Source organism: Eulemur rufifrons, chromosome 15 (assembly GCF_041146395.1).
Source record: "Eulemur rufifrons isolate Redbay chromosome 15, OSU_ERuf_1, whole genome shotgun sequence".
Lineage (NCBI taxonomy): Eukaryota > Metazoa > Chordata > Mammalia > Primates > Lemuridae > Eulemur > Eulemur rufifrons.
Window position 1 is genome coordinate 52,890,030 of NC_090997.1, and position 27,658 is coordinate 52,917,687.

General features: G+C 33.6%; 1 protein-coding gene across 1 annotated transcript in view; it reads right to left on the minus strand.

Moving 5' to 3' along the window:
- MMS22L (MMS22 like, DNA repair protein) overlaps positions 1–27,658 on the minus strand; it is a 124,733-nt gene that overhangs the window by 72,242 nt on the left and 24,833 nt on the right. The window contains exons 10-13 of the mRNA XM_069488296.1: positions 21,274–21,336; positions 12,419–12,535; positions 10,057–10,283; positions 6,819–7,328 (exon numbers count right to left, since the gene is read on the minus strand). Of these exons, the coding sequence (XP_069344397.1) occupies positions 6,819–7,328; positions 10,057–10,283; positions 12,419–12,535; positions 21,274–21,336 (917 nt within the window). The remainder of the gene's footprint in view (positions 1–6,818; positions 7,329–10,056; positions 10,284–12,418; positions 12,536–21,273; positions 21,337–27,658) is intronic.

A 27,658-nucleotide genomic window follows, 5' to 3' on the forward strand; every position in this document is an offset into this window, starting at 1 on the left:
TTTATAAAATTTATAATATAAATTCACTATGTAAAAGTCAAGCCTGATGAAGAGTAAATAGGGTCAAAATACTAATTTATACTGTATATGTAAATACTCAGTCAAAAGATATATAAGGCCAGGCACTATGGCACACACCTGTAATCCTAGCACTTTGGGAAACTGAGGTGGGAGGATCGCTTGAGGCCAGAAGTTTGAGATCGGCCTGGACAATAGTGAGTCCGTCATCTCTACAAACAGCATTTTTTTTTTTTAAATTAGCTGGGCATGCTGGCATGCACCACCGTCAGCTACTCGGGAAGCTCAGGCAGGAAGATTGCCTGAGCCCAGGAATTGGAGGCTGCAGTCAGCTACGATGATGCCACTGCACTCTAGCCCAGGCTACAGAGCAAGACCCTGTTGCAAAAAAAAAAAAAAAAAAAAAAGAAAAGAAAAGATACATAAAATATGTAATAACAAAAAGAAATTTTTTCTTTATACAAACCATAACCAGTTTCAAGGTTGTTATAAACTATTTTTCAATAATTAAAAACTGTAGCCCATTCACACTAACAGAACACCCAACAACAAAAGGAAGAAAAAATCTTTCATGCTATCAAGAGTATTCATTCTACTTTTCCAGAAATATCATGTAAACTAGAGCATACAACAGACCCTCAAGAGAATAGTTCCTCTTGTACTATCTCCTTTCCTACCTAGACAATCCCCAGTTCTCTCACTGAAGGAAAGAAAAACCAAAAATCTTTGTTTAGAATATCAGACCAATAAAACTACTGAGCATGAAAATATTTGAGGGGAATAATGAACACAGGTCTGCATGTGCGCGCATGCATGCACAGACACACACACACACACTCACTCCAAATGTCAAAACAGATATACAATAGATGATCTTCCAGCCTCATCAGGAGAGAAAGGAAGGATTTAAAAATATAAAATACATTCATGATGTATTTTGAAGCCAGGGAAAAGAGCCTTAATCTTTTAAGAAGTTATACTTTAGCACATAGCATCTAAAAAAAAAAAAATCATCGGTTTTGAACTATTTTTTAGTCTCAACCTTTTGCATTTTAGGCAAGTTCTCAACTGCCTTTAGACATCTTTGAAACTAGCCTCTTGTTTAATACAAAATAGGATGTCAGTTGATCAATATCCATTTGGTTTAAATTCATAAGTCCACAACCTCCCTTAAGTGGTAGAACAAACAGGTACAAAGCCTGAAAATTTATTGTTTCTTTTTAAACTCCAAATGATATTTGCAGATGCCAAAAGGCATTTTGAAATCACTCACCCTTACTTCAGTAAAAATGAAAAAGGGGGATGGGGAGGAGGGAGAATCTCATGAGGCCTTGTATGTCAAGTTTTCGCCCAGAGCTAATTTTCATAGCTGTGTTATAAAACCCCGAAAATGGAGGTTTATAATGGAAATGCTGACAGACCCTTAACTATAGCAGCATGAATAGATATAATTAAAGAAAAGCTTTTGGCTACACCTAACTCCACAAATGAAAGACTGCCATTTTCATATTAACCTCAAATAACAGCAAGTGAGAAGTAGAAATGTGATTCCAGAAAGGTAATGTGAAACGTTAAAGATGACTGCTAAAACTATTTGACATTCAAAGTTTTAAACACAGAAGCATTTAGTTAACATAACCAAGTCAGTATTTTCATAATGCTACTTAATCAGCAATAAAGAATGCTCTAGTGAGCCATCAGCTCCAGTTAGCAGAAAGTGGCATATGAAGTTATTATTTCTTAACAGCCTAGAGGGAGCTGCTTCTCCCTTTAATCAGTGATCTTGGTTCCTTCTTACCTATAATTTCTGTCATACAGTTATAAAACTATTACCCGGTTACACACACACACAGACGCACACACTCTCACACCCTGCACACACATTTATGCAAGGACTGATACCTTATTCCCACCTGAATTTGAAAACAGAAGAGATTGCTAAGGTAAAGTATTTCATTCTTTCTCTTGTCAGGGATGCAGCCAGGAATAAATATCATCAATCTATGTAATCCATCTTCCCTACTGAACCAAAATTCAAAGAATTTAGCTCCATTCTTAAAAGAAAAAAAAAATGCCTAGGCTGTAATTTTCAACAACTCTCCAAAATATTTTTTACCTTTCTAATAGTATTAATAGTATATGGCACACCTAAAAGACTGCTATGAAAAGATCTTGAATGAAGTTCCAGATTTTGGGTTAAGAAATTAGGAATACATCTTTATGATCAATTACCTAAAGGACTTTTTCTTGTTTGTTTCCTTTCCTTCTCTACCTTCCTTCTTTCTTTCTTTTTCGGGCAAACAATCCTCAATGATATCTGAGGCCCTTCCCCCAAAGATCTCAAACTAAAAGCTGGTCTCTCTTGACAATATCTCCATTGGAAAGCGCTAAAAATTGATGGGATAAAATGAAACTATCCCAGTCACAATTCCTCTTAATATCTACTGTTATCAGTATCATTGAAGAACTGTGTGCAAATTACCATGCAAGCTTCAGAAACTCAAAAGACAGCAGTGCCTAAATTACGACAGCATTAATAAAGACTTACACATTGCCAAGCCATTCTTATTCACACACAGACCTCATATTTCTATCTGTTAAAACTCCTAATTTTGGCAATAGAAGTTGTACAAGATTTGATTTTTTATAACAATCGTTTTCAATCACAGTTGAGTAGTATAAGACAAAATCAAATTATACAATTGTCCAAGGAATCAAATGTTATAAATAGCTGTGTCCTTTTTTCCGTAGGCTAGTCCTGAAGTCCCACAGCATACCTGCTACCTACCCTAACACTGTTTCAAAGACTAGCTAACAAATTCAATTCAGATCTAGTTAAAAAAAAAAACAAAACAAAAAACTCCTAATATAAATGTAAACTTACTTTCATTTTATATAATTGACAGTCTTCATTATCCCTTCTTGATTCCTACCTCTGTACTTCTGAATAGTGATCCCATAGATTAACAGAGATGTATTATAGCTTACAACGTATTTGCAACCAGTATCTTTCCAACACTACTGAAATAGCTTTGGTTGCAATGCTAAAGGACTTCTACTAAATTAAATTTAAAGAGCAAAAACTTGTTTTTATTGCAAGAAGTGAAATTTAGATGGTTGAAATGGTTCTAATAAATCAAAGACAAATTGTTATAAATAAAATATAATTCACTTGTCTCCACATCTCTCGATTCATTTTCTCCAACTGACTTACTAAAAAAAAAAAAAATTTGCAACTTACAAAATTATAAAAACAAAGTAATCAAAAGTACCCTAATAAGCAACTACCCTTTTTTTAGTAGTAAAAACAAAACATAAAAGCACTCAGAAGTATATGAATAGTGGTAATAATTTCAGGTTTGCAAATAGTTTGCAAATTTTACTCATTTAATTACTTCTAATTTATTAAAAATGTAGTGGTATGGTCAGTTTCAGTGTAGTTACTTATTAACAATTATAAAGATTGTGTAACAAAGGCAACTGTGGCACGGTGTCTGAGTGCCAATTCTGAAATTTATCTGTGTTATTTTAGGTAAGTCGCAAAAAGTCTCCATGTTTCTGTTTTTTCATCTATACATAGGGATGGCAGGGTTAATAAAAAAATAAAGGAGACAATATTTAAAAACTGTAAACCTTTCAAGAATATAAGAATTATTCTTGTGTTTATAGCCATTACTTTTGAAGAATTACAGACCAAGAAAAATGTCAGTTAGGAGGCTTAAGACAAAAATAAGTTAGTGAATGAATATAGAATATTTTTTTGCTTTCTTTGTATTTCCATCTTTAATGCCTCTCCAACCTTCAAAGTAAGTCTCACTCTACTACAAAGCTGCAATTTACATTATTAACAAATTCCTGTATTTCTCATCTTAGATTGCATTGTTTTCTAAATACACTCCATACAATGATCCAAAAATGAAAATGGAAGCTTTTTCATATATTATTAGGGAGAGTAGAAACAGGTACAATTTTTTTTTTTGGTATGAAATTTGTAATATCCATCCACATTTAAAATGTACATACACCAATTCAATCTTAGGAATTAATCTATAGGTATACTTCCACAAGTACACAGAGATGAATGTATAAAGATATTAAATAAAAAATTATAGAAAATGATAAATAATATAAATTTCCATTGTTGGGGATTGGCTAAATAAAGTTTGGTACATCCATATAATGAAACACTAAGTAGTCATGAAAAAGAATTAGGTAGGTCTCCAAGTACTAACATGTAAAGCTGTCCAGGAAATATTAAGTGAAAAAAGGAAAGTGTAAAACAAAGATCATCCATTTTGTGTTTTAAACATATATATAGGAAGATGATGTCTGGAATGTCCCATAAGAAACCATTTTACTTCATGCAGTAGACCTATAGCACTGTGTCTCAACCTTAACACTGCTGAGGTTGGGCAAGATAATTTTTTTTGTTGTAAAAGCTGTCCTGTGCATTGTAGCGTGAGTATCGGCATCCCTGACCTCTGCCCACTAGATGTCAGTGGCAATCCCCTAATTATGACAACCAAAAATATCTCTAGACATTGGCAAATGTCCCCTGGGGGACAAACTCACCCCCCATTGAGAACCACTGAACTTGAGAATAAAGAAGTGAAGCTGAGGAGAGAAAATTTTACTTGTCACCTTACGCCTCATATTTTTTTTTCTTTATCATTTCTATCATGACAATATATTAAACTCACAATTTAAAGATAATTTTAACAAAAACAAAAAAAGATTGTCAGAAACTTTTAACTAGAAAGATTACAGTATTGGTAGCATATGAATTTGCTTAAAAAGAAAAAAAAACTATGTAAGAAGCAATACAATTGTTAAGAAGGATTAAAAGGAACTTACCCATCTTCAATGAAAAAGGCAGAAAGATATATGGATTGTGCCATTTTGTTTCCATGACTGCCTCTTCTCAAAATACCTATAACTTCCCTTCCTTTCTTATTCTTATGCTACCACATCTTCTGGGGACTGTACTTCCTCCTTGCCAGCTCACTTGTTTTATATATTCAGACAAAAATATATCAAACATGTATACAGACAAACCAAAACTAGTACTAGAAATGTGGAAATTTCTAATTTTCCCAGGAAGCACAGGGAAATATTATTTACCATTTATTAAAAAACTGAACAAATAAAACAGAGTTGGTGCCTTGGAAAAGTATAAAATCTGCTAATAAATTCTGCTAGACTAAAAACAAACATAGCTCATGTAGAAGATCGAGAATTAGTAAAAGCTTCTTATGAAATTAGTTATGAATTTACTTATCCATCTATCCACCCATCCAAAAATTTGAGGGCTTTAAGATTCTTACTTTAATAAAGCTTACTGTAGGGAGCAAGAGGATAATTATCTGATCAAGAATTCTGGCTAAACCTCTACAATTTAAACTGATGAGAGCAGACAAATATAAAAACTATATAATATCTAATGAGGAGTAAAACTTGTCAGCAAATCAGTATGAAAATACAGCACAGAATAAAGAAGATAAGCTAGTAATAAATAAATTTGATAATGAATAAATTTCTAAAATTTGGAAATTTTGCTAAGGTTAGTACCTATGAAAAACAAATGCTTCATTTGTGATGGGACATTAGGAGGAGGGAAGCAATCTCTTCATTAACCTTAGACATGATTTCAAATAAAATATTTCTATATGCAACTTTTACACAACTTTTCAGCGACAGGGTGCAACTACAGCGAGTGGTAGTATCTAACTTCTTTAGAACATGCACTTCATCCGTAAAACTGTTATGTGAAAAGGGCCTAAAGGCAATAAATGTCATAACCATTGTTCTTATCCATTATTAAGTTTGGGTCTGAGTGTACCTGTACACCTAATGTATTTGAATAAGAGTGTATCTGTACATCTAATGTATCTGCATAATTTAAGTGGATCTGAAAACAGTTTTATAGAGGTGATTGTTATTAACAGAATAATCCTATGTTAACTTCAGAGCAAACTGGTTTACTTGGAAGTATGTGATGCAGTTGATGCTACAACTTTGCAGCAAAAATTTAAAGAAACCAATTATTTTTAATGGTACAGTGTGGTCAAAATCTCCTTATGTGTACACAATTGCACACTGTTCAGTAAAAGCCACTTCAGATTTTTGCTCATGGTCTTGCTTATAATATATGTAACATACCTCTGGGTATTAACACTGTTCTGAGAGGTAGCAGGGGAAAGAAGGGTTAAGTAAAGCATGGCTCTGAGATCACACCAGAGCTGCTCTAAGTTTAGTCTTGCCACTTGTGATTGCACCTAAGCTTTCTTTTGATGAATTATTGTTTGAAAACCTTTTGAAAACTACAGGTTGAACATCCCTAATCTGAAAATCCAAAATCTGAAACTTTCTGAGCACCAACCTGATACCACAAGTGGAAAATTCCACACCTGACGGCAAGTGACAAGTTGCAGTCAAAACTTTCATGCACAAAATTATTGAAAATATTATATAAAATTACCTTTAGGCTATGTGGATAGGTATATATGAAACATAAATGAATTTATGCTTAAACTTAAGCATTCCCAAGATATCTCATTATGTATATGCAAATATTCCAAAATCCCAAAAAATCCAAAATCTAAAACACTTCTAGTCCCAAGCATTTCAGATAAGGGATACTAAATCTGTATTTATCTATGCCAATGTAGTAGAAAACTAAATCCTCTCCTCTACATTTGGATTTAAAAAAAAAAAAAAAAAAAAAACCTCCTTTATTATAAATCAGTATATGTGATGATACAAAACAAATTATTAAGTTAGTACATGACTGGAAAACATACCTTATTCTGGCCAGAACAGCTTGTAGAAAGTTCAAAACAGTCCTAAGTTCAGATTCTCGACAAGCTCGCAGAAGCATGCTAAATCCGTCATTAAGCAGTTTTTCATGGGAAGCATACAAGCAATAGCTGGTCTCAAACACTTCTTGAACACCATCAATGTAGATGGAAAGAAGTGTCCAGAAAGTCTGTCTCTGTGCCATTTCATCATTCTTAGACACCAAGAATTCCTTTGCTTTCTCCCGGAAGGCACATGAAAATTTTTCAGCCAAAACACCAATGTCTAGATTTTTCTGGGCATACATCAAGAGGAAGGCCATCTGACCCTTCCAAATAAGGGCTCTCTGAGATGTCATAAAGGCAGGCTTCAGGAAATTCAGGAGGTCTAAAACATGACTTGCTACATCTTCCACCTCCACAACAGCTGCTAACAGTAGAAAGAGGTTGAAAAAGTTCTGCAGACCAACTTCAGTTAGTTCTTCCATTCTTTTTTGATGGAATTTAGAATATATTCTATAAAACATAAAAAATTGCTTTAATAAAATTGTTTGGACTGGACACAGTGGCTCACACCTGTAATCCCAGCACTGTGGGAGGCTGAGGTGGGAGTATTACTTGAGGTCAGGAGTTCATGACCAGCCAGGGCAACATAGCAAGACCCCATCTCTACAAAAAATAAAATAAAAAAAAAAATTAGCCAGGCATGGCAGGCACTTAATAGTCCTAGCTACTCAGGAGGCTGAGGTGGCAGAATCATTTGTGCCCAGGAGTTCAAGGCTGCAGTGAGCTATAATCGTGTCACTATACCCTGGCCTAGGCGACAGAGCGAGACTTTGTTTCATTCATTCATAAATAAATAAATAAAATTGATTTACAGAAACCTATCTTTTAAAAGAAAATTTCATTCAATACTTATGGCAGTCTCATTGCTTTACATTTTAAGTTAATTCTTCATCTTGATGCTGCCTTATAACTTTTTCTACTTAGAAAACAAACTCACATCGTAGCCCTACCTTCAAATTTCCCAAGGATGCGGCAAATCATTTATAAGTAAGCAAAGGATTCAGTGTCTTTTCTGAAAGGACAGTAGTAATGTACTTTTCATATAGTATGTGGCTTTTCCTTTTATTCAAGTTCTCCCTTATTTTATTGGCAAATAAAAAATATATAATCTTTTAAGTATAATTTGATGTGCTTTTACAGAAATCTTAACAGGACAATTTCATATAACAATTTTTCTTAAATCTTTTCTCCCCCTACCCCTCAATAAAGACTTGCTCTTGCTTTATTTACACCCTAAGATAATTCAAGGTGTTTGAAAAATTATTTTTACCTACCTGCAAAGAAAAATTGTTAGTGTTTAATTGTCCAAGACTAGCCATTAAAAAACTTCTCATCAATAGTACTTAATACAATAGTTGACACATAGCTAATAATATAGTTAATACAACAGTTAATATACTTTTATCAATTAAGCGATTAGAATTGAAAACAATTCATCTTGAATTCCTACTTATGAATTATTAAGTTTTGAAACTTCTATAATAGGTTTATTCAGGATGGAAATGATTAATACTCATGAGAGGTTAAATGTTTATTTATAAAGAACTATGGCCGGGCGCGGTGGCTCACGCCTGTAATCCTAGCACTCTGGGAGGCCAAGGTGGGCGGATCGTTTGAGCTCAGGAGTTCAAGACCAGCCTGAGTAAGAGCGAGACCCCATCTCTATTAAAAATAGAAAGAAATTATATGGACAGCTAAAAACACATATAGAAAAAATTAGCCGGGCATGGTGGTGCATGCCTGTAGTCCCAGCTACTCGGCAGGCTGAGACAGGAGGATCACTTGAGCTCAGGAGTTTGAGGTTGCTGTGAGCTCGGCTGACGCCACGGCACTCACTCTAGCCTGGGCAACAGAGTGAGACTCTGTCTCAAAAAAAAAAAAAAAAAAAAAAAAAAGAACTAGGTAAAAGCTGATAAGCTCCTGAAAGTAAAGGTCTGTTTAATTATCTTTGTATTCCCTACTATCCCCACTCTGGTGGCTTGACATATAGTATTGAATGAATTCAAATGATTTCTTCTTTTAGCAATAAAGTTCTGAGTATTTTGCGTTCCATAAAATTATTTCAGGTTCAAAAACAAACTGGCAAACAGAACAAAACAAAAAACTATTTGAGCCACGTGATTACTAAAGGTTTAACAAAGAAGCTGTCATTTTTAAAAAGTCTATTCTAAATAAAATACCCAAACTGTATCACCATAACCTTACAAGAATTATTCACCATGGGAATCAAATAGGAATTTCATTAAGTGATTCTTGATCAGCCCCTACCTAGCATAAGAGGTACTCTGTTCTCTGAGAGGTCCCAACAAATAAACTGAGCAAGTCGTTGATGGTGGTGTACTGCACAAGGAGGGCTAAGAAAAGGGCCAATGGGTAAATAAAGTAGAACAAATGAAGACAATTAAAAATTATATCCATTAAAAGCAAAGCATGCTCTCTCAAAAAAAAATAATAATAAATAAATAAATACAATAAAGACAGAGAGTGAACAATAGATTAATGTAACCAAAAGTTTATTTTACCAGAAATGAAACCTGGGCATAATTTCCAAATGTGAACGATAGCATTTTCTGGTTCTACTACACTCTAGTTAGTTCTCCTTCAAAAACAGCAGTGCTGTGAACTACTGGGCTCAAAGAACACAAAAATTTTATACTTTGACCCTACTACCTGACAATGTATAACTTGGAGATGTTTTTTCATTTCTATCACTTTTAATAAATTGTATACAACAGATTACAAAATATTACAATTAAATTTTGGCAAAAAAAACTCTAGTTTCCTAATATCCCTGCACTTAATATATGGTATTTCAGTCTTCAGCGTGATGAGATAAATAAGAAAATGAAACCCTCTGCAAATGATGGATATTAGGTTTGCTTACTTTAACAAATTGGCAGGATCAAAAACCAGCTTATTCTGCTATCCTACATCAAGAAATATACATTTTTTTAATTTTTATTTTTTTAAATTTATAAACAACAGAATTTATTGCTCATAGTTCTGGAGGCTAGGGAAGTCCAAGATGAAGGTGCCAGCAGATTTGGTGTCTGGTGAAGAAATACATTTTATATATGTAAAGACTCCAACCACAAGTAAACTTAACACAATATAAATAGTAATACTTCTCCAAAAATTATCAGTGAACATTCACCACAAAGAAAGATACTACACATACCTTCCTTTTACTTGTTTCCAAGGATGAGGGCCATTGTTCTTCATTGCTTTCTTAACAACTTTTGCCAAAATACAAAGGAAAATGGTATAACTACTACTGGATTTATACAGGTTGTGGTCTTGTTTATCAAAACAGCAAGTTTTCACCATTTCAAGCATTGATGAGGGAGACTTTATGATATTAGAAAGGCCTTTCAAAGGAAGCCAAGAAATACTGAAGGAACTATTCTAAAAGCAAAAAAGAAAACAAGTATTAGTCTCTTAGTAAATAAAATGGAAAGCTGAACATTTCAATTAGTTCATTAAAAGTTTGACTCATCTTAACCACAGAAATTATATAACCATGATTATATATCCCTCAAAATGAAAATTCCATAAATGCACAGAGCATCAAGAGGTGAGCAAATTTTGGATTGTCTCCCGAATGTGTTTTCAACAGTTGGTTTGTCCAACAAGGTCCATACATTGCATTTGGTTGATATGCCCCTTAAAGCTCTTTTATTGTATAAGTTTCCTAATGTTTTTGTTATACCATTTATTTTCTATATCAGGTTATTTTTGTGCAAAAGTTTTCATATTCTGGATTTAGCTGCTATATCCTCCTAGGGTCACTTAACAAAATCTTTTATCCCCTACCTTTTCTGTAAACTGGTGGCAATAAGTAGAGGCTTGATCAGAGTATGTCCTGTAGCACTTAGTGAACATAAGTTCCAACTTTTTGTGATGGTAAGATTTGTCAGGTTGGCAGCCTGACCCACCCATTTTAGTGATCACCACCAACCTTTTACTTGACAGTTTTAGCAACCATTGATGAGCATTGTCTGGGTGCCTTATTTGATTAGATGTACAAAATGGTGACTTTCTAAATTCTATCATGTTGTCTTAATTAGTCATCAGAAATTTGTTTACTCTAAAATATAGTTTGTATTTTCCTTAATTTGCAGTTTTCAGAATAATGAGGTTTTTTTGTTCCAGAACGTTATAAAGTATCATGAACATGTATTTAAACATATTTGATGTTTTAATCCACTGCAGTCATTATTCTTGCTTGTGCTGAAATTTTCTTTCTTTGGGCAATGGAAGTTCCTTCAAGTTGGTTCCTGTGTCCTTTTGACATGACTCTAGCTTACTCTGATACTTTCCCTGCTTTCTGGCATGACAAGATACTCCAGATCCATCTTGTACACATTCTGCCTCAGAACTAGAATTGCTCATTTCTCCAACTACGCTAACATTATGCTTCAGAGAAAGGCATTTTTCTCAGGTTTTAATAAGCTCCATTATACACAAATCCAAACTTCTATTTACTTATAAATCTTCCATTACCATTTTCTATCTTGATTGAGGGCTTCCCTATTTATTCACCCAAAAACTCAAATATCCCAAATCTCCTCTCCATATACAAGTAACTAAATCTTTTAAATCTACCTTTTAAATTTTTATCTTCTACATTCATCCTCTCCTTTCTATAATAAATCCACTGTCCCTATTTTAGTTCTCAGCCATAGTATTATTTGCTCACACAACTACAATGAACTACTAACCCATCTGCATCCAATTTATTTATACCACTTTTAGAAAAAAGCTTTCTCAAACACATACCTAAGTCATATCCTTGCTGTCTACAAAAAATAAATCAGAACTCAAACTCACATTATGTTCAACCCTTCATAGTCTAACCCCAGACTACTTTTTCTATTTTTCTTATCTCCTGTCTTGCCCCACAGTCATCCAAGACCTATCATTCAGAACCATTAACAAGGTAGAAACAGACCATGCTTTTTCGTACTTCCATGAATTTGTCCATATTGTTCCTCCTACCTGGATGTTCTTTTTCTTCTGTACTTGGAAAATTCTACTCATTCTCAAGGCCGAAGTAAAAAATTATGACCTCATGAAGTCTTGCACAAATCCATATAATGGATTAGATACAACCTCTTCTGGCACTCCATGATATTATAACTTTTTTCCCCACAGTATATGTGTACATACCTACTAGCCTATAAGCTATTGAAGTGTCAAGATGGTGTCTTACTCAAGACAGCCGTGTCTATTCAATGTATCATGAGCAATCAATAATTATTAGAAAATATTTATAAATGAGGATTAAAAAATATCTTTCTGCTACAATTTTTGCCACTTTGTTTACACTCACTCTGAAGAGAAAAAGCATACCAAATGCTGTCTCCTTTATGCCAAAGCTCTACAGACAATATTTGTTAATGCTAAAACTATTCATGAGCTACTCCAATCTACTCTGGACAAAAATTAACTTTTTAAGAAAAATTCATAACGATTCATAATTAAACCATAAAAATTCCTAAAATTTATTCCTGGAACAAATCCATATTCTATTTACTCACCAGGTTCTTACTGTAATATTCCCATAAAATTGTGACAACTGCAATGTTTGGTTCCCAGAAATCACAAAGTGTCAAACAACAGTGAAGATACATTCGTAATTGTTCTTCTAGTACACCCTCCTAAAAAATAAAGTTATGCAGGAGTAAATAGGCTCTGGCAACATAAATATCATCACTTGATATTGCACTGTGTAACCTGTAGCTAAAAAGAATATTAACATATATCACTCTATCATATCCATTCTCATCTTCAGACCAGAAGGCCTAAATTAACATAAGGTATACTACCAAAAACTCATTTTACACATTCAGATAATGGAAATTACATAACTCAATTTGACTTTTAATTCAATTATTTAAAAACTGCAGTAGGTGTTTTATAATTACATTGGAAATCCAGAAACTAAAGAAAAAAACCAAATCAGAAAGAAGTGGCAAAAATGATAATTAAGATATACACAAGTGGCTTGGTCATACTTAAGTACTTGGTCAAATTCTTTTACAGGTTATAAGAATTGTTCTTTTAAAAACCAGAGGATTGGCAGAGTACATATATTTTAACCTTTTAGGAGATGGTAGGAGAATCAAGTGGGAAAAAAGTAGACTTTTTTTTGTTGTTGTTGAAACAGAGTCTCACTCTGTCACCCAGGCTAGGATGCAGTGGCATCATCATAGCTCACTACAACCTAAAATTCCTGGACTCAAGTGATCTTCCTGTCTCAGCCTCCTGAGTAGCTGGGACTATAGGTGTGTGCCACCACACCTGCTAGTTTTTTTTTTATTTTTAGTAGAGAAGGGGTCTCACTCTTGCCCAGGCTGTTCTCGAACTTCAGAGCTCAAGCAATCTTCCCACCTCAGCCTCCCAGAATGCTAGGATTACAGGTGTAAGTCACCTTGCCCGGCCAAAAGTAGACATATGTTTGTTTTTTTTTTAATTATGCATCCCTGAATTCCAATCATTCAATTATATTTAAAGCTTACTACATACTAGGCACTGTTCCAAGGTACTAGGTGTAGGGTAATGAATAAGTCAGACATAGTACATGCACTAAAAGAGTTTACACTTTTGGGGAGGAAAGAAAAAAGGATACTGATACAAATAAGATAAATTCAAATAGTTATAACTTCTGTGAAAAACAAAATACAACAAAGCAGGGTATGTGGCAGAGTAATTGGTAGAAGATGGGCATTATTATTATATCCGGTACTTTTACAATACCTTTTAAATTCCTTTTAAAATGGAAAGGCCTTTTTGAGTGGTGGCATTTGCACTAAATGATTGAATGACAAAGAGACAAACATTTAGAGACCTGGAAGGAAAGCATTTAAGGCACAGAAAGCAAGTGGAAAGTTCCTGAATTATCAGTAAGCTTGGTATTGTAAGATTAAGGCAGAGATAGGGAGAGACCATATCTCATCTGAAGTTTATTGGTCTTGGTAAGAAGTTTGCATTTTATATTTTAAATATGTTGGGAAGCTACTGAAAGAAGGTAAGCACAGGAGTGACATAATGATTATTTCAAAAATACTGCTCTGGATCATACATGGAGAATGAATACAAGGGAAAATAAATAGTAGCAGGGAGAGCAGGTAAGAGGCAATTCTGTGATGCTGTAAGACTGAGATAAGCAGACAACTTTAAAGGTATGTTTGGAAAAAGGGGCAATGGGATTTGTTGATTAATTACATTAAGGTATAAAAGATGTTAATTAAGAAGAACTCCCAGATTTTGACTTAAGAAAATGGGTTGATGGTGTTATTCCCTGAAATGGTAAAGACTATGAGAAGAATATATGGGGAGAGTGCCCAGGGCAATCATGCAAAGATACTAAGTAGACAATCTGACATATAGGTCTAGAGTTCAGGGGAAAAGTCGGAGTTGTTGACAGAAATTTGAGTGTTTTCTAAAACCTATTATGAGCTAAGAGGCTAGATAAGATCATCCAAAGAAAGAATATAGATGAAAAAAGAGAAAAGGATCCAGAACTGAGAGCCCTTTGCTATTCCAACATTTAGATATTGATATTTAGCAAATGGAGAAGAGCTTATAAGCGAAAACAAGTGGCCAGTTAAGCAGGAAAAAAAACCAAGCACCCTGGAAGCCAAGAAAAGGATTTCAGAAAAGGACAGTAGTGAATAGGATTGAAGCTGCCGACAGATTAAAATAAGAAGAACCCTTGGAGATAACCATATAGAAGACATTGATGGCCCTGCAAGAGCAGTTTGGGGCATGGCAAAGACAGCAGCTCTACTATGGATGGCTGAGGAGATAACAGGAAGAGAGGAAGCAGAGACAAAATCCTTGAACAGGTAAGAGGAGAAAAGATCTAGTGCACAGGGAAAGGAATTAGCTCTTGATAGAAACAGTGACACTTCTAACATAAAAGAAAAGCACTCTGAGAGGTGGAGTACAAGTAGACATGCTGGGAGATTTGAAGGTGCAAAGATAGAGCAGTTCTCACCTGACTGGTTCTATTTCCTCAATGATTTATGAGGCAAGCTGTTGAGCTGAGTAGACTGGGATAGACATTGTATTGAATTGTGTGTAAAAGAGAAGTTCTAAAATAAGTCATTTTGGAGAGTAGAAAAGCAAACATTCTAGAGCTGACTGCCAACTGAGATTGAAGATCAAGAATTTAAAGTCAGACAAGTCAGTAAGAATGAATGTATGATTTTCACCTGCAAGATTCAGTTGTGGGTGGGGGGTAGGAGAGGAGGTATAGGTTTCTTCAGGTTTAAAACAGGTACAGGTTATGACATTAATGTTTGTGATGGCATGATTATAATAATGGGTTGTGTAATCTACAATGTTTAAGAAAGTGAGGACATGGAAGAGGACAGAAAAATGAAAAGGTCAATCAATGGTGATGGGCAGAATGAAAATGAAAATAAAAATGAAAAATGAAAAACTACAATATAACCATGGGAGGAGATAGGTGGGGTAAGTAAATGGAAATCTAATTAGAAGTGAGGATATTAAGAAAGTGAGATAGCAGGTCAGTTATACATAACAATGTTGGGGTCACTAACAAAAGTAGTATATAGGCATAGAAGAAAACAGTGACCTTGGTACCAAACTTTTCAATGAATGAGAGTAACCGAAAGAAACACGGGTAAAGGAGATTTTTTTGGCAAGGTCTTAACTCCTTTAATTTTTCATCCTTTAAAGTACACTTTGGCCAGGCACAGTGGCTTACACCTGTAATTCCTGCTACTCAGGACGCTAAGGTGTGAGGATTGCTTGAGGCCAGGAGTTTGATCATAGCAGTAAGCTATGATCATGCCACTGCACTCCAGCGTGGGCGGCAGAGCAAGACCTCTTCTCTAAAAAAATGTAAATAAATAAAATAAAACAGTATACACTTCAAACTGCAAGCCCTCTAGTCCTAACTCCTACACTAGACAGTGACCTTTCTTTATGCTCCCACAGCATACTAAGCATACCTATATCATAGGTTAAATTTAATGTTTACCTGCCTTCAAATGTCTAAGAGCTCTCTGAGGGTGGGATACTGCCCTCAAAGCCTAGCACAATGACTGTTTCACTAAAGACTCTCAATAAATGATTCATGAACAAAACTGAGATCTGGGTTCTGGGGCCTCTTCTGACCAAGTAGTATTATGGCTTTGGGAAAGACATTTAGATTCTTGAATAGACAATTAAACTCATTTAACCAAAGAAGGTAAGGTTCTGTAAATCACTAACCTTCTCTAATTTTATTATGAAAATATTAAACTAAATCTAGGTTCATATTGATTCCTATGGCACAGTATTTAATTGAAATAAAACATACTAAATTTTTTGTTTGCAAGGTAAAAAAGTGGGTTATGTTGTCAAAGTTCACTTTGAAAGGTTTTATTTGGCATCTGAAATTCATTTTGCTATGTAAAATCCATGAAAATATGTGAAGGATGAATACCAACTATGTGTCAGGCATCATGTCACATGTTGTACCTGTTAATTTATGCATGTCTCATACCATCTCAGTTTTATTATCTTCATTTTATAGAAAAGGTTGAGATTCAGAACTTAGAAATAGCTCATCCAAGCCCACTTGGTTAGGCACTAGGCGCTATGACTCCAAAGCCTCTGTTATACGTACTATTCTATGCCATCTTCCAAAAAACAGGAGGGAAAAGAAATGAACATTTAGTGGACAACATATGTGATCAAGATTGCTTAGTGACCAGACCAAGATTTGAATCAAAGTCTTTGTGAAGCAAGAACCCATGCTCTTTGCACTGTACCCAATTATGAGGAAATTATTTTCCTTTATTTTTTTTTGAAGGAAAGGAAATGAATTTCCCCGCATTTCTCTCCTAGTGGCTACAAATTAAAAAGAAAAGAAATGGCTTAGAAAATACCATTCTCCAGAGTTCTGGCAGGATAGGTTATCCTATTAGTTGAGTATGACTTGGAAAACACATGGTTTTTAGCCTGTAGCCAATTACAGATGGCATTTGTTATATAGTCTACATTTTCATGTTCTATATATTCAACTATTGCTTTATTTTCAACCACTTTAATGTTTTTCTTAAAAATTCACTTTTAAAGGTGTGTATATGTACATCAGTTGAATTAGGAGAAAAAGGACTTGTCTATCCTTCAAGTCTAGATAGCTAAAGCAAAAGTACACAGCAGTCAGGAGTAGGAAGACAGCAAACATCATAGCTCAAAATTCATAATAAAAAGATAGAGCTGAAATATAGAGGGAAGGAATATCTGACAACACTTCAGTATATTAATTTCTTACATCTTCCCATCACACTTACTGAAGAAGAAAACAATGAAAACACTATGGAAAATGGAGATGCTGTCCACAAGTATGACCAAAACAAGTCTAGAAACCAAAATGCTTTACTAGACAAACACATAATAGCAAAATGTTAAAATAGAAATACTGAAGGTAAGTAGTTTTATTAAGAATCCTAGAAAGTTAAATGTTTTGAGGTATTACATAGAGGAATCAAACATACATGAAGGTTCAAATCCTGGCTGTTACTACCTAAGCTAGCTGTGTTCATCAACCCCTTTGGGACTCAGCCTCGTAAGGTGTAAAACAGAAACAAGAATATTATCACTATATAAGATTGTGACAGCATTAAGTGAAAGAATATACATTAAGTGTTAAGTACGGTGCTTGCACAAGGACAGGTATCATTTTGTTATATGCAGGAAAGAAACATACTTTGTTAGACCATGCTGATTCTTTTGATAATCAAATAGTAAAAGCAACAGGTTCATAGTATTGTTCCTTAAGCTGATGCATTTCAGTTTTGTGAGTTTTAAGCTCAAACCCTACCTCATCACAGAGATTTGATTAAAGACATGTAAATCCATGCCCTCTGATTAAAGATTGTTTAATAAGCCAGAAGGCCTGTGGGCCTCTTTTCCACACAGCCTTAAACCTGCCTGGCTCAAGGAGTACTACTCATCTCCTGCATTTTTCAGAAGCCCTTATGGGCTTTCAGGGTATCTCATTTCAGCTATGTGTGTGTGTGCAAGCGTGTGTGTGAGAGAGAGCAAGCGTGTGCCTGAGAGAGAATGAGCTATTTAATGCATATTCCATCAAATTATATTAAATGAATATGCTTACTCCTAATCTCTGCATTAGTCCTTTTTTAAAGAGTGTCTTCTTATCTTTATTTTAAAAGATCAAATGTAGGCATATTAAATTTGGGCATACTGCATAGGTCAAATCTTTTATTAAACTAATAATAAAAACATTTCCTCTTTTAGCTTAGTTATTACACAGAGATGAGAATTTAACAACTGGTTATAATATATACAATTTAACTGGGTCATTTCTTTATGTGTAACTAATCTACCTATCAGAAACAACCACAAGAAGAATAAAATTTATTTGCAAGCCAAATGATAACTGTTATTTTAGGACTGAATAGAGTTGGACTTCGATATTCCAGCCAAGCCCCTTCTGCTCAAGAAACACTACACTTTTTAATTAGTAATTAGAGGATTACTGTTCTACATTATTCAGATCTAATCACATTCTGAGTTGTTTCTAGCCTTGGACTCTCCAAATTAAGGTATATTTGACAAATCAAAATAAAATCTTCTTTTAGGCTTATTTTTTAAATACCCTTTCATGACCTTTATAAAACTAGAAAATTATTTTTGTAACCTCAGAAAATAATGAGGCCTTTAAAAGGCAGGAGAAGAAAGGAAGGAAGGAAGGAAGGAAGGGAGGGAAAAAATAGGTATGCTAAAACTAAAAACTTGTTTTCATATGAAAACAATAATGCTGTTCTAAAGATAGAACAAATGTTTACAATTAATATTCACAAATATTAAATAAGATTATCTCTAAAAAACTTTTTAAAGCCCATAACTATAAAATTGTAACTATGTAAGTAAAATTAAATGATATATGCTTTCTTTACTAAACTACAGCTCCAGCTCTATTTCTGGAAGATGCTCTCTGGCTAGAAGAAAAGATTTGAAACATTATTTGCTTAATTAAAACTACAGTTTATGGAGTTTCTATTAATTTTATTTGAAGACTGCTGTATATCTGGAAGGGTTTTTTTTTTTTTTTAAATATAGCAAATGAACTCTTTTATCACCATTGGAGATCAAGTCAATGTACATGAGCATAATCAGATTTTAATTTACTCCAATGGAGGACAACAGATACAATCACATTGATAGCTTTATTCAAATATATTATTTATTGTTTATGATCACCTACTGTATCCACAAAATTGGTTTCTGGAACTCCAGCAAGTAGTCCTGTACTACTTACACAATATAACTTGATACAATCAAGGAACAATAAATGAAGGAATATCCAAGAGAACCAGCGTAGTGCTTCTTCCTAAATATTATAATGACCTCTTCTCCCACGGGAAAAATATTACTTTGACTTTATGCTAGAACTAAATTCAGAGAGAATGTTTCTTAGATTAGTTGTACTACCCCTACTTCTAGGGTGACTGACTCGTGTCAGTTTGCTCTTAACTTTCCTGGTTTAGCACTGAAATCCTAGGCCAGGCAAACTGGGATGGTTGGTCACCCTACCTACTTCCAAGAATTACTACTTCATCTTCAAAACAGCTTTAACTGCCACCACTAAAATACTAGCTATATTATAAAAGCATACTATGCAGTGTCAGAATAAGTTTTACCACAGTATAAGTAAGACATTCCAACTAAACAAAGTCTTCTCTCAAAAAAATATGAGTTTATTTCATTTAAAATCCAAATTATAGGGAGTCAAAATCCAAAGGTAAAAAAGTAATGATTTTCAAGAAACTAAAAGTGTTTTAAAGGTTTTCAATCTCTTAGTCAAAAAGCAAACTTTTCTTTGGAATAGACATAATGACAAATTTTCCCTTCTGTTGTCCCTGACCAGGATGGAGATATATATTAATATACATGTATCCATACAAACCTTTATATTCTTCTAATAAATACTATGTAACTTAAAACTTAGTTGAACAAAACCATAAATTCATAAACTGTTAGAGCTGAAAGTTTAAAAATTATTATATACAACAGAAACAGAGGTCTAGAAGAAGGAAATTTAAAGGACACAAGCAGTTACAACTTAATTTAGAAATTAAAGCTCCAGATGCAGAAACTGTCAACAGAAAAAAAAAAAACAAAAACATTATCCAGACTTTACTGAAATTTTTTGTAGTTTTCACCAAGCTATGCTAAGGCATTAAGATTGGATTAATAACTGATGCAAATGACAATAACCACTGTAAAATATGTCTTATCATTTCACAACCACCTTTTAGTGATTCTCTACATTCTTGAAATAAATATATATAGAAACTTTTTGAGTTACTAAATCAATATGTTCTCAAAAAGAGTGAAGACGACCAATTAAAATGACACTGGACAAAAATGAAATTTAAATAAACAAAAACTTTTATAGTGGTTGGAGGAAAGATTTTAAAAGGATAATAGAGCTTTTGCTTCCGGTACAATTTTACACACACAGAATTCATTGGCCTTCTAAGCTAGAATTCTTAGTTAATAATTAGAAGATTCATATTATAACTAATGTATTTATGCTTCACTTGAAAAAGTCAGAGTTAATGCACATAATAGGTATTTATTCCTCTTCAATTTAAAAAAAATCTTTATTTCTTAACAGAAAAGTTGCACATAATAGGTATTTATTCCTCTTCAATTAAAAAAAATCTTTATTTCTTAACAGAAAAGTACTTATTTCCCAAATTAAGAAATATTCTTTGCTATAATTTTTACAAAACTTTACAGGGCTATAATACAACATATTTAAAGATGTGAAGAATAGTATATTTAAAACTGTTTTAAAAGGAGGTCAAGTCTGACCTCTGGGCCATGAAGCACTACATTAACAGTTCTGCAGAAAGAAAAATGATAAGGTATAAAATGAGTGCCCAGAAACTAGGACCTTATCAGTTAGAATATGATTCAAGCCTGTAAGACAAATTGCTCAGCAAGGCAAGTCACCTTCCTGCTGTGATGAGGATATAGCTGAATTTCCAGTGCCACTGACTATCTCCCTTATCATGTCTCCTAGTTTGATATCATACAATCAAGGAATGGCTTATAGTTCTCAACCATCTACTATTTATATTGAATACATTTTGTCAAAGTCACCAACTAGGATAATTATCTTTGTCCTTTAACTGACAGCTCAGTGTTATAAAAATCTTTAATGGATACTCACTAAAAGGAATTACTGTGAGTTGACCCTTCGAAGAACGATTTTATCACAAGATTTTAATAAGTTGTTTGTTACTTAAATTATTTTAACAACTTACTTGGCTTTATAAATAAAATGTGTAACATAAAAATTTAAGCAAAGTCCATAAATTGTCTCACTTTAATTGCATACCTGAATACTGATAGACTTTTTCAGCAGTTCTTCTACAAAGCTCCAATTTGATTCCATTTGTCTCTAGAAAGGCAGAAAATATTGTTGCATCAAAATTATTGCTCTTGATTATGAATATATTTAAAGCTATGGTATAGCAAATTAAGTGTGAAATGTATTTTATCATCAAGCATCACTGAAATTTCTTGAATTTCTAATATTATTTTGGCAAAGAGTTAATTGATGGACTTAATGGAAAAAAATTTACAACTACTCCAATTCAATATAAACTTATCATAGAAGCTGTTTTACTAAACACTGGTGCTTCTATAAGATTATAAATATTTTAATAAATATTTAATTTCTGCTGTCAGATATAATATAAAAAAACCTTTATATAACTAAATGTATTTTTGGAGTTTTTTATGCTGAGTATTCTTCCCTATTGTCCACTTTATTCACTAGAGATTTTTTTCCTTCATCTTATGCATAACAGCCCTGAGACCATCTACTTTGGTAAATAAAAGTAACTAAAAATCTTATATAGAAAATTTAAAACTTTGCACAATGCTACCTCATTTAGCCAATGGCCAACTATCTGGCAACCTCAACTCTCTAGAAAACTCTCCACAGTAAGGAAGAAAGCTTAAAAGAACTTTCACAAAGGCTAGGCACTAAAAACAATTCCATTTTTCCAACAGGAAAGACTGGAATATGTTCTTACAAGATACTCGGTTCACTTAATACTCAGTTCTTAAAGGTCTGGCTATGTGGATACTGACCAAAACCAGAAGCAAAGCACCTGCAAGAGGAACCAAGTAATGACTGGTTTTTAATATGGAAAAAAATCTGTAAAAAGTAATCACAATACCTCAAAAAGCAAAACCAGAGGCCTTAAAAAGTAAAGGCAAAGACCCTCATCATACCCTATTATCCCTATTATAATGAATATGATGTTCATAAGGATGAACTCAAATGACCAATAAAGGGTTAAAGCATATTCAATATTTTCATGATTTTAAATGGCTGGGTACTGTTTATGTAAGATGCTAACTGTACTAAGTCTCTAAATAAATATCTCCTTAATAATGATGCTTAGTGGCTATGGTTGTTAGCCTCTAACATGGCACTTTTCTCCTGATATTCATGCTTTATGTAATCCCTTCCCACTACGTACTAGGGTTGGCCTGTCACTGATAGACTACCAATGTCAATATGAGTGACAGTATGTCACATCTAAGATTAAGTTACAAGACACTGAAGCTTCCATCTTGACAACACTCTCTTCTGTTGACTTGATCTGGGAAAAGCCATATTGAGAACAGCCCACATGATGAGTAACTGAAGCATTCTGCCAACATAAGATTGAAAGCAAATCCTCCAGCCTCAGTTAAGTCTTCAGAGACTGAAACTGTGGCTGACAGCTTGACTGCAACCTCATGAGACCCTAAGCCAGACCACCCAGCAAAGCAGACCTGAATGCCTAACTCTCAGAAAACTGAGAGTATGAGATAATAAATTTTTGTCTTAAGCTGCTAAATTTTTGTTACATAGCAATAGATTACTAATACAATGACTTACTTTTAGTAAAAGAATTATTGACTTTTTTGAAATACATTTATATAAATAAAATGAATGCAAAAAACATTTATCAAGAAAGAATGCAGAGTAAAGAACACGTCCTTGCCTAAAGAGATCTGGCCTTTGCTCTTAGTTTTTTGGGAGGTAATCTCTGGGCCTGATAGGAGCGTCTTTGTTTGCTAGGGGGCCTATGGTCTCACTGAATAATCTAAGAATGTTAGACAGCAACGGTTGGGCACACCTATGTAGTCTTAGAGCAGGGTCTTGTCATGCTCAAAAGACCAACAATATGACTTAGGTGGAGACTCTGGGTCAGTTGACTTGGAGACTGAGATCAGTCATGTGGGTAATCAACAGTTCATGCCAACATAATGGAGATCTAACAAAAAATATGGACACTGAGGCTTGGGTGAGCACCCCTGGTTTGCAACACTTCCTGTATACTGCCACACAATCATGCCAGGAGACTAACATATCCTGACTCCATGGGAAAACAACAGAAGATCCACATTTGGTACTTTTCCTAGACTCTGGCCTATGTGCTTCATCCCTTGGCTGATTTTAATCTATATCCTTTCCCTGTAAGAAACCATAACCATAAGTATAATGGCTTTCGGTGAGTTCTATGTGTCCTAACAAATTATCAAAACTGAGGATAGTTTTGGGAATCCCCCAGCTTGCAATTGGTGTCAGAAGTGAGGGCAGTCCCTAACCTGGTAGTTGGCCCTAAAATTCTCCCCCCCCCCCGCAATCAAAAAAATCATTTTGTTCTATCAGTACTATATGTACTGATATACATATAGTACATCAGTAGTGTGTTAGGCTCTTTACTTACTACTTCTACAAAAACATGTTTCCCATTTCACAGAAAACATTTGGCATGGAAGCCAGTATCCCTTCTATTATACCATGTACTAGTAACTAATTGTTTTTTTCTCAGTAGGCTTTCTCCCAGATTTCAGCAATTCATTTTTATATCATTCTTTTTTAAGAAAATGTCACTACTAGTGGCAAATAAGAAACAACATGACAGGGTTGAGGTAATTAAAGTTTTAGCTTTACAAATGGACAGTATTAATGAGTATATTTCAATTGCTCTCTTCTATCAAGGCATTTGAATTATAAGAATTATAGAAAAATAGTGTAATTCTCACCTAAATAATTTCAACTATATGGATCAGTATTGTGGCTACAATCTAAAACAAAAATCATAATTCAAAGGAAAAAATGGCAACTCTATCATGCCCAAATCAAATGTAAGAGAGTATGTATCAGAAGTACAGATTTTTCTTCCACAAAACAATTTAACCTTGTGCAGCTACAGCATTTTTTTCCACATACCAAATTACACCATTGTAACCTCTTTTCTACATACCAAGTTAAATCTGCTGAAAGAAAGGAGGTAAGAAGTCATCAATTTGGGGCTACATTTTATATTTCTTATCCCACCATTAAAACTAAGATACCCATTTAAGCTTTAGTATAGGTTGTATCTCCACCAGAAATATAAAATAGATCTTCTATACCCCACTTCTAGCAGACTAGGTAGCCTGGTGCAACTCTCATGTTAAGGTTACATTTCACACCTTTATCTGGTGACTATTTCAGACTTCTCAAAGATGAGCATCAGGTAGGCTGACTGATTGCACTATGTTCTGGGCAGGGAAAGCACTGTTAAAACTGACCCCTGCAATGCCCAAAAGTAATTTTCCTCTTCAAATTGTATGTGGTTTTAAAATTGATGACTGACATTGTGAGAGAATAACACACTCTCATCTAGGTTGAGAGAAAAGCATTAAACAGAAATGTATGAAAATCTAAAGCCTCTAACATAAGAAGTGAGATACCAAATTTTTCTTATCGGCCTATACTAAGAAATTGGCTATATTTGTGATTTAATCCACACTATAGCAAAACTTCAAGTTTCAAAAACTTTTAAAAGAAAAAATAATTAACGATATCTGAAACCTATTTAAAGTGGAAAGATTTCACAGTAACTTTCAAGGCAAGGCAGTTCACATTTAAAAACTGAAACATCTCCATGTTGTCACAAGATTAGAGATATTTCTCTCGTGAAGAACGTATCACTAGCCATTATTACTTCATATCATCTCTCACACTAGATTGCTTTTTAGTAGAATAAAGCATGCTTACTGCATAACCATTTCCTCTACTGTAGTCAGGCATGCTAATATATCATAAGGAGTAAAAAAAGAATTTACGCAATTTTCAAAATTCTGATCTAAATATATCCCAGACCCAAATTAACATTCTATATAATCTTTCTGAAAGAATGAGCCATATGCCTTTATGTTCATAGATTAGAATGACTGTCTGATTTTTCAATCAAACTGAGATACTTTTGAGAGTAAAAGGAAAAATTAACCAAATAGGATGAGTGGATAATAGGCATAAACAGAGATTGTCCTGGCTACTAGAACACAAGGTTACCTTACCCTACCAAAGACCTTTTGTAAGGGGCAATCCTTAGGAGAATACCAACAGCAAGTTTATCTATGGGATAAAATAGGGTAATATTTAGCCACTGCGCCCCTCAATTTCTTTACCTATAAAATGGATATATTACCCCCTTACCTTCTTCATAACACTTCACTAAGATTTAATTATTATAGTCACTAAGAGATTATTAAATATGTTGCCAATCCAACATATAATACATTTCACCTTTAATGAAAACTTGAGGGTTTCTTTAAAAGCCTTTAAGAAATGAAGAAGTATTTCCAACTCTTTGAGGACTCATATAAAGGCAAGGTTTATTTTAAATGTACATATACACATATGTATATTAGACATCCTTATTTTTATCATATGAAAGGTTCTTTTTCAAATATCATGGCTCTTTTAAAACTTTCTACGTAATTTAAAAGTATAAGATTTTTTTTTTTAAGTATTTTGGCAAAAAAAAAAAAAAATCACATAGAAGCTCCTGACAAATATTACAAAACACAGGTTAAGCTATTTTAAACAAAAACAATTCATTTACTATCTTGATTAAGAGGTAATAAAAGCAATCATCTCCTCTGGAGTTCTCCATATAGAACAGAAGAGTGATTTCAGCAACGCAACCATGGGTAGTTATACCAGTGCAATTTAACATTATAATAGTAGTAGTAATGAGATAGATATATATTAATGTGGCTAGATTGCCTACCACATTGAGAGTATCTAGGGGTTAATATCAACCAATATTAAAATAAGTCACTCATTCAAGTGTCAATGAAGTTGTAATAAGAATTAATAACCTAAAAGCCTGTTCCTTAAAGCAAGAGGCAGTATAATCTGTTTCATGTGTATCCTCTCATAGGCACCTGATACTATAACACACAACAGGAACTCAAAAGTGCTTAACTAATTACCATACTTATATATATTGATTAAAATAAGAAATATGTACTTGGAGGAATTAAGGTTGGAAGAGAAATGAAAATTCTTATGTTAAGCATTTTAGAATTATACGTAAATTTTTTGAGTTCAATGTTGTTCCAATATTCTAATAATTAAAAGATGTGAAACATTAGCATATTAACTCTAGAAAAAACTTAATAAAAGGACTACTATAGTAATAACGGATATTGCTAAAATGTATTGACTATTTACTCTGTATTAGCATGGTAAATGATGATGGACAGAAACAAAGGATACAGAATTCTCTGTGAGAAATTCATTCTACTGATTTTTCTCTCAATAAATTGGTAAAATACTTAAATACATTCATACTGAGCTGTATATGAATTTCTCAGAACAATTTCTGACTTATTTCACCTTATCTTGGGATCTCCTAAAGGGCTTTTTATTATTAGGGGGATCAGTTAGAGGACTTGAGGCCCTTTCCGTTTCTATGATGCTATGTTAATAGTAACTGGCCCTCAGATTCCATGGATGATTTCTCAAACCTGAGTCTGTCCAATACTTTAAGAGAAAATCTATCAGGCCCATCAAGGAATATGTCTCACAGAGCAATGGTTCCTGTTCCTCACAGAGGATGAGAACCATGGAATGTTTTAAAAATAAGGATTACCAAACTCCAAATCAGATTGCTAAAATCAGGATCTCCACAGTTGAGACCTAGAAATCTGGATTTTTAAAAACTCACAGGTAGATCCGACGATCAGCTAGGTATGAAAACTATCCTATAAAAAAGACCAATTTTGAAAATGTAGACACATAGGCTTCATGATTATAGATGTTTATTTCACGGAACTGATGGGCTGATATAATACTAGAACACTATTCATTCCTGAATATGGAACAAATTATATATAAACAGGACTTCAAATAAACATATACTAGCTGGTTTTATTCATAGAGCTTTTTAAGTATCATTGTAAAAAAATTTTTCTAACTAGAAATTAATATACCAGTTAAGATCTCTGTCTTCTTATTAGAAGCAAATTTCATCATTGTTTAATAGATTAAATATTCTTTCAAAAAGCTTCTCTAAAGAATGTTACTCTGAAGAAACACTTTTATTAAATTATTCACAAAAATAAGTAATTCATTTCTGGAGACATTTCTTTGCTAATCTTATAGATTTTAGAACTAGATGCAACATTCGGAACAATCCAATCCCATGATTTTTGGTTGAGGTAACAGAGGGCTATTGCTAGAAAGGTTTAAGTATAGTAATTTATGCAGGGTCACACAACTATTTATTGGTACAGGCAAAACTAGATACCAAGCCTATAAGTTGCTTTTCTTTAATCAAACATTAAAAACATAAACTTTATAATTTTTCCAAGATGTTTACAGAAAGGTCTATAGATATTTACATAAACATTATAAACAGATAAAAAGAATTTATCTT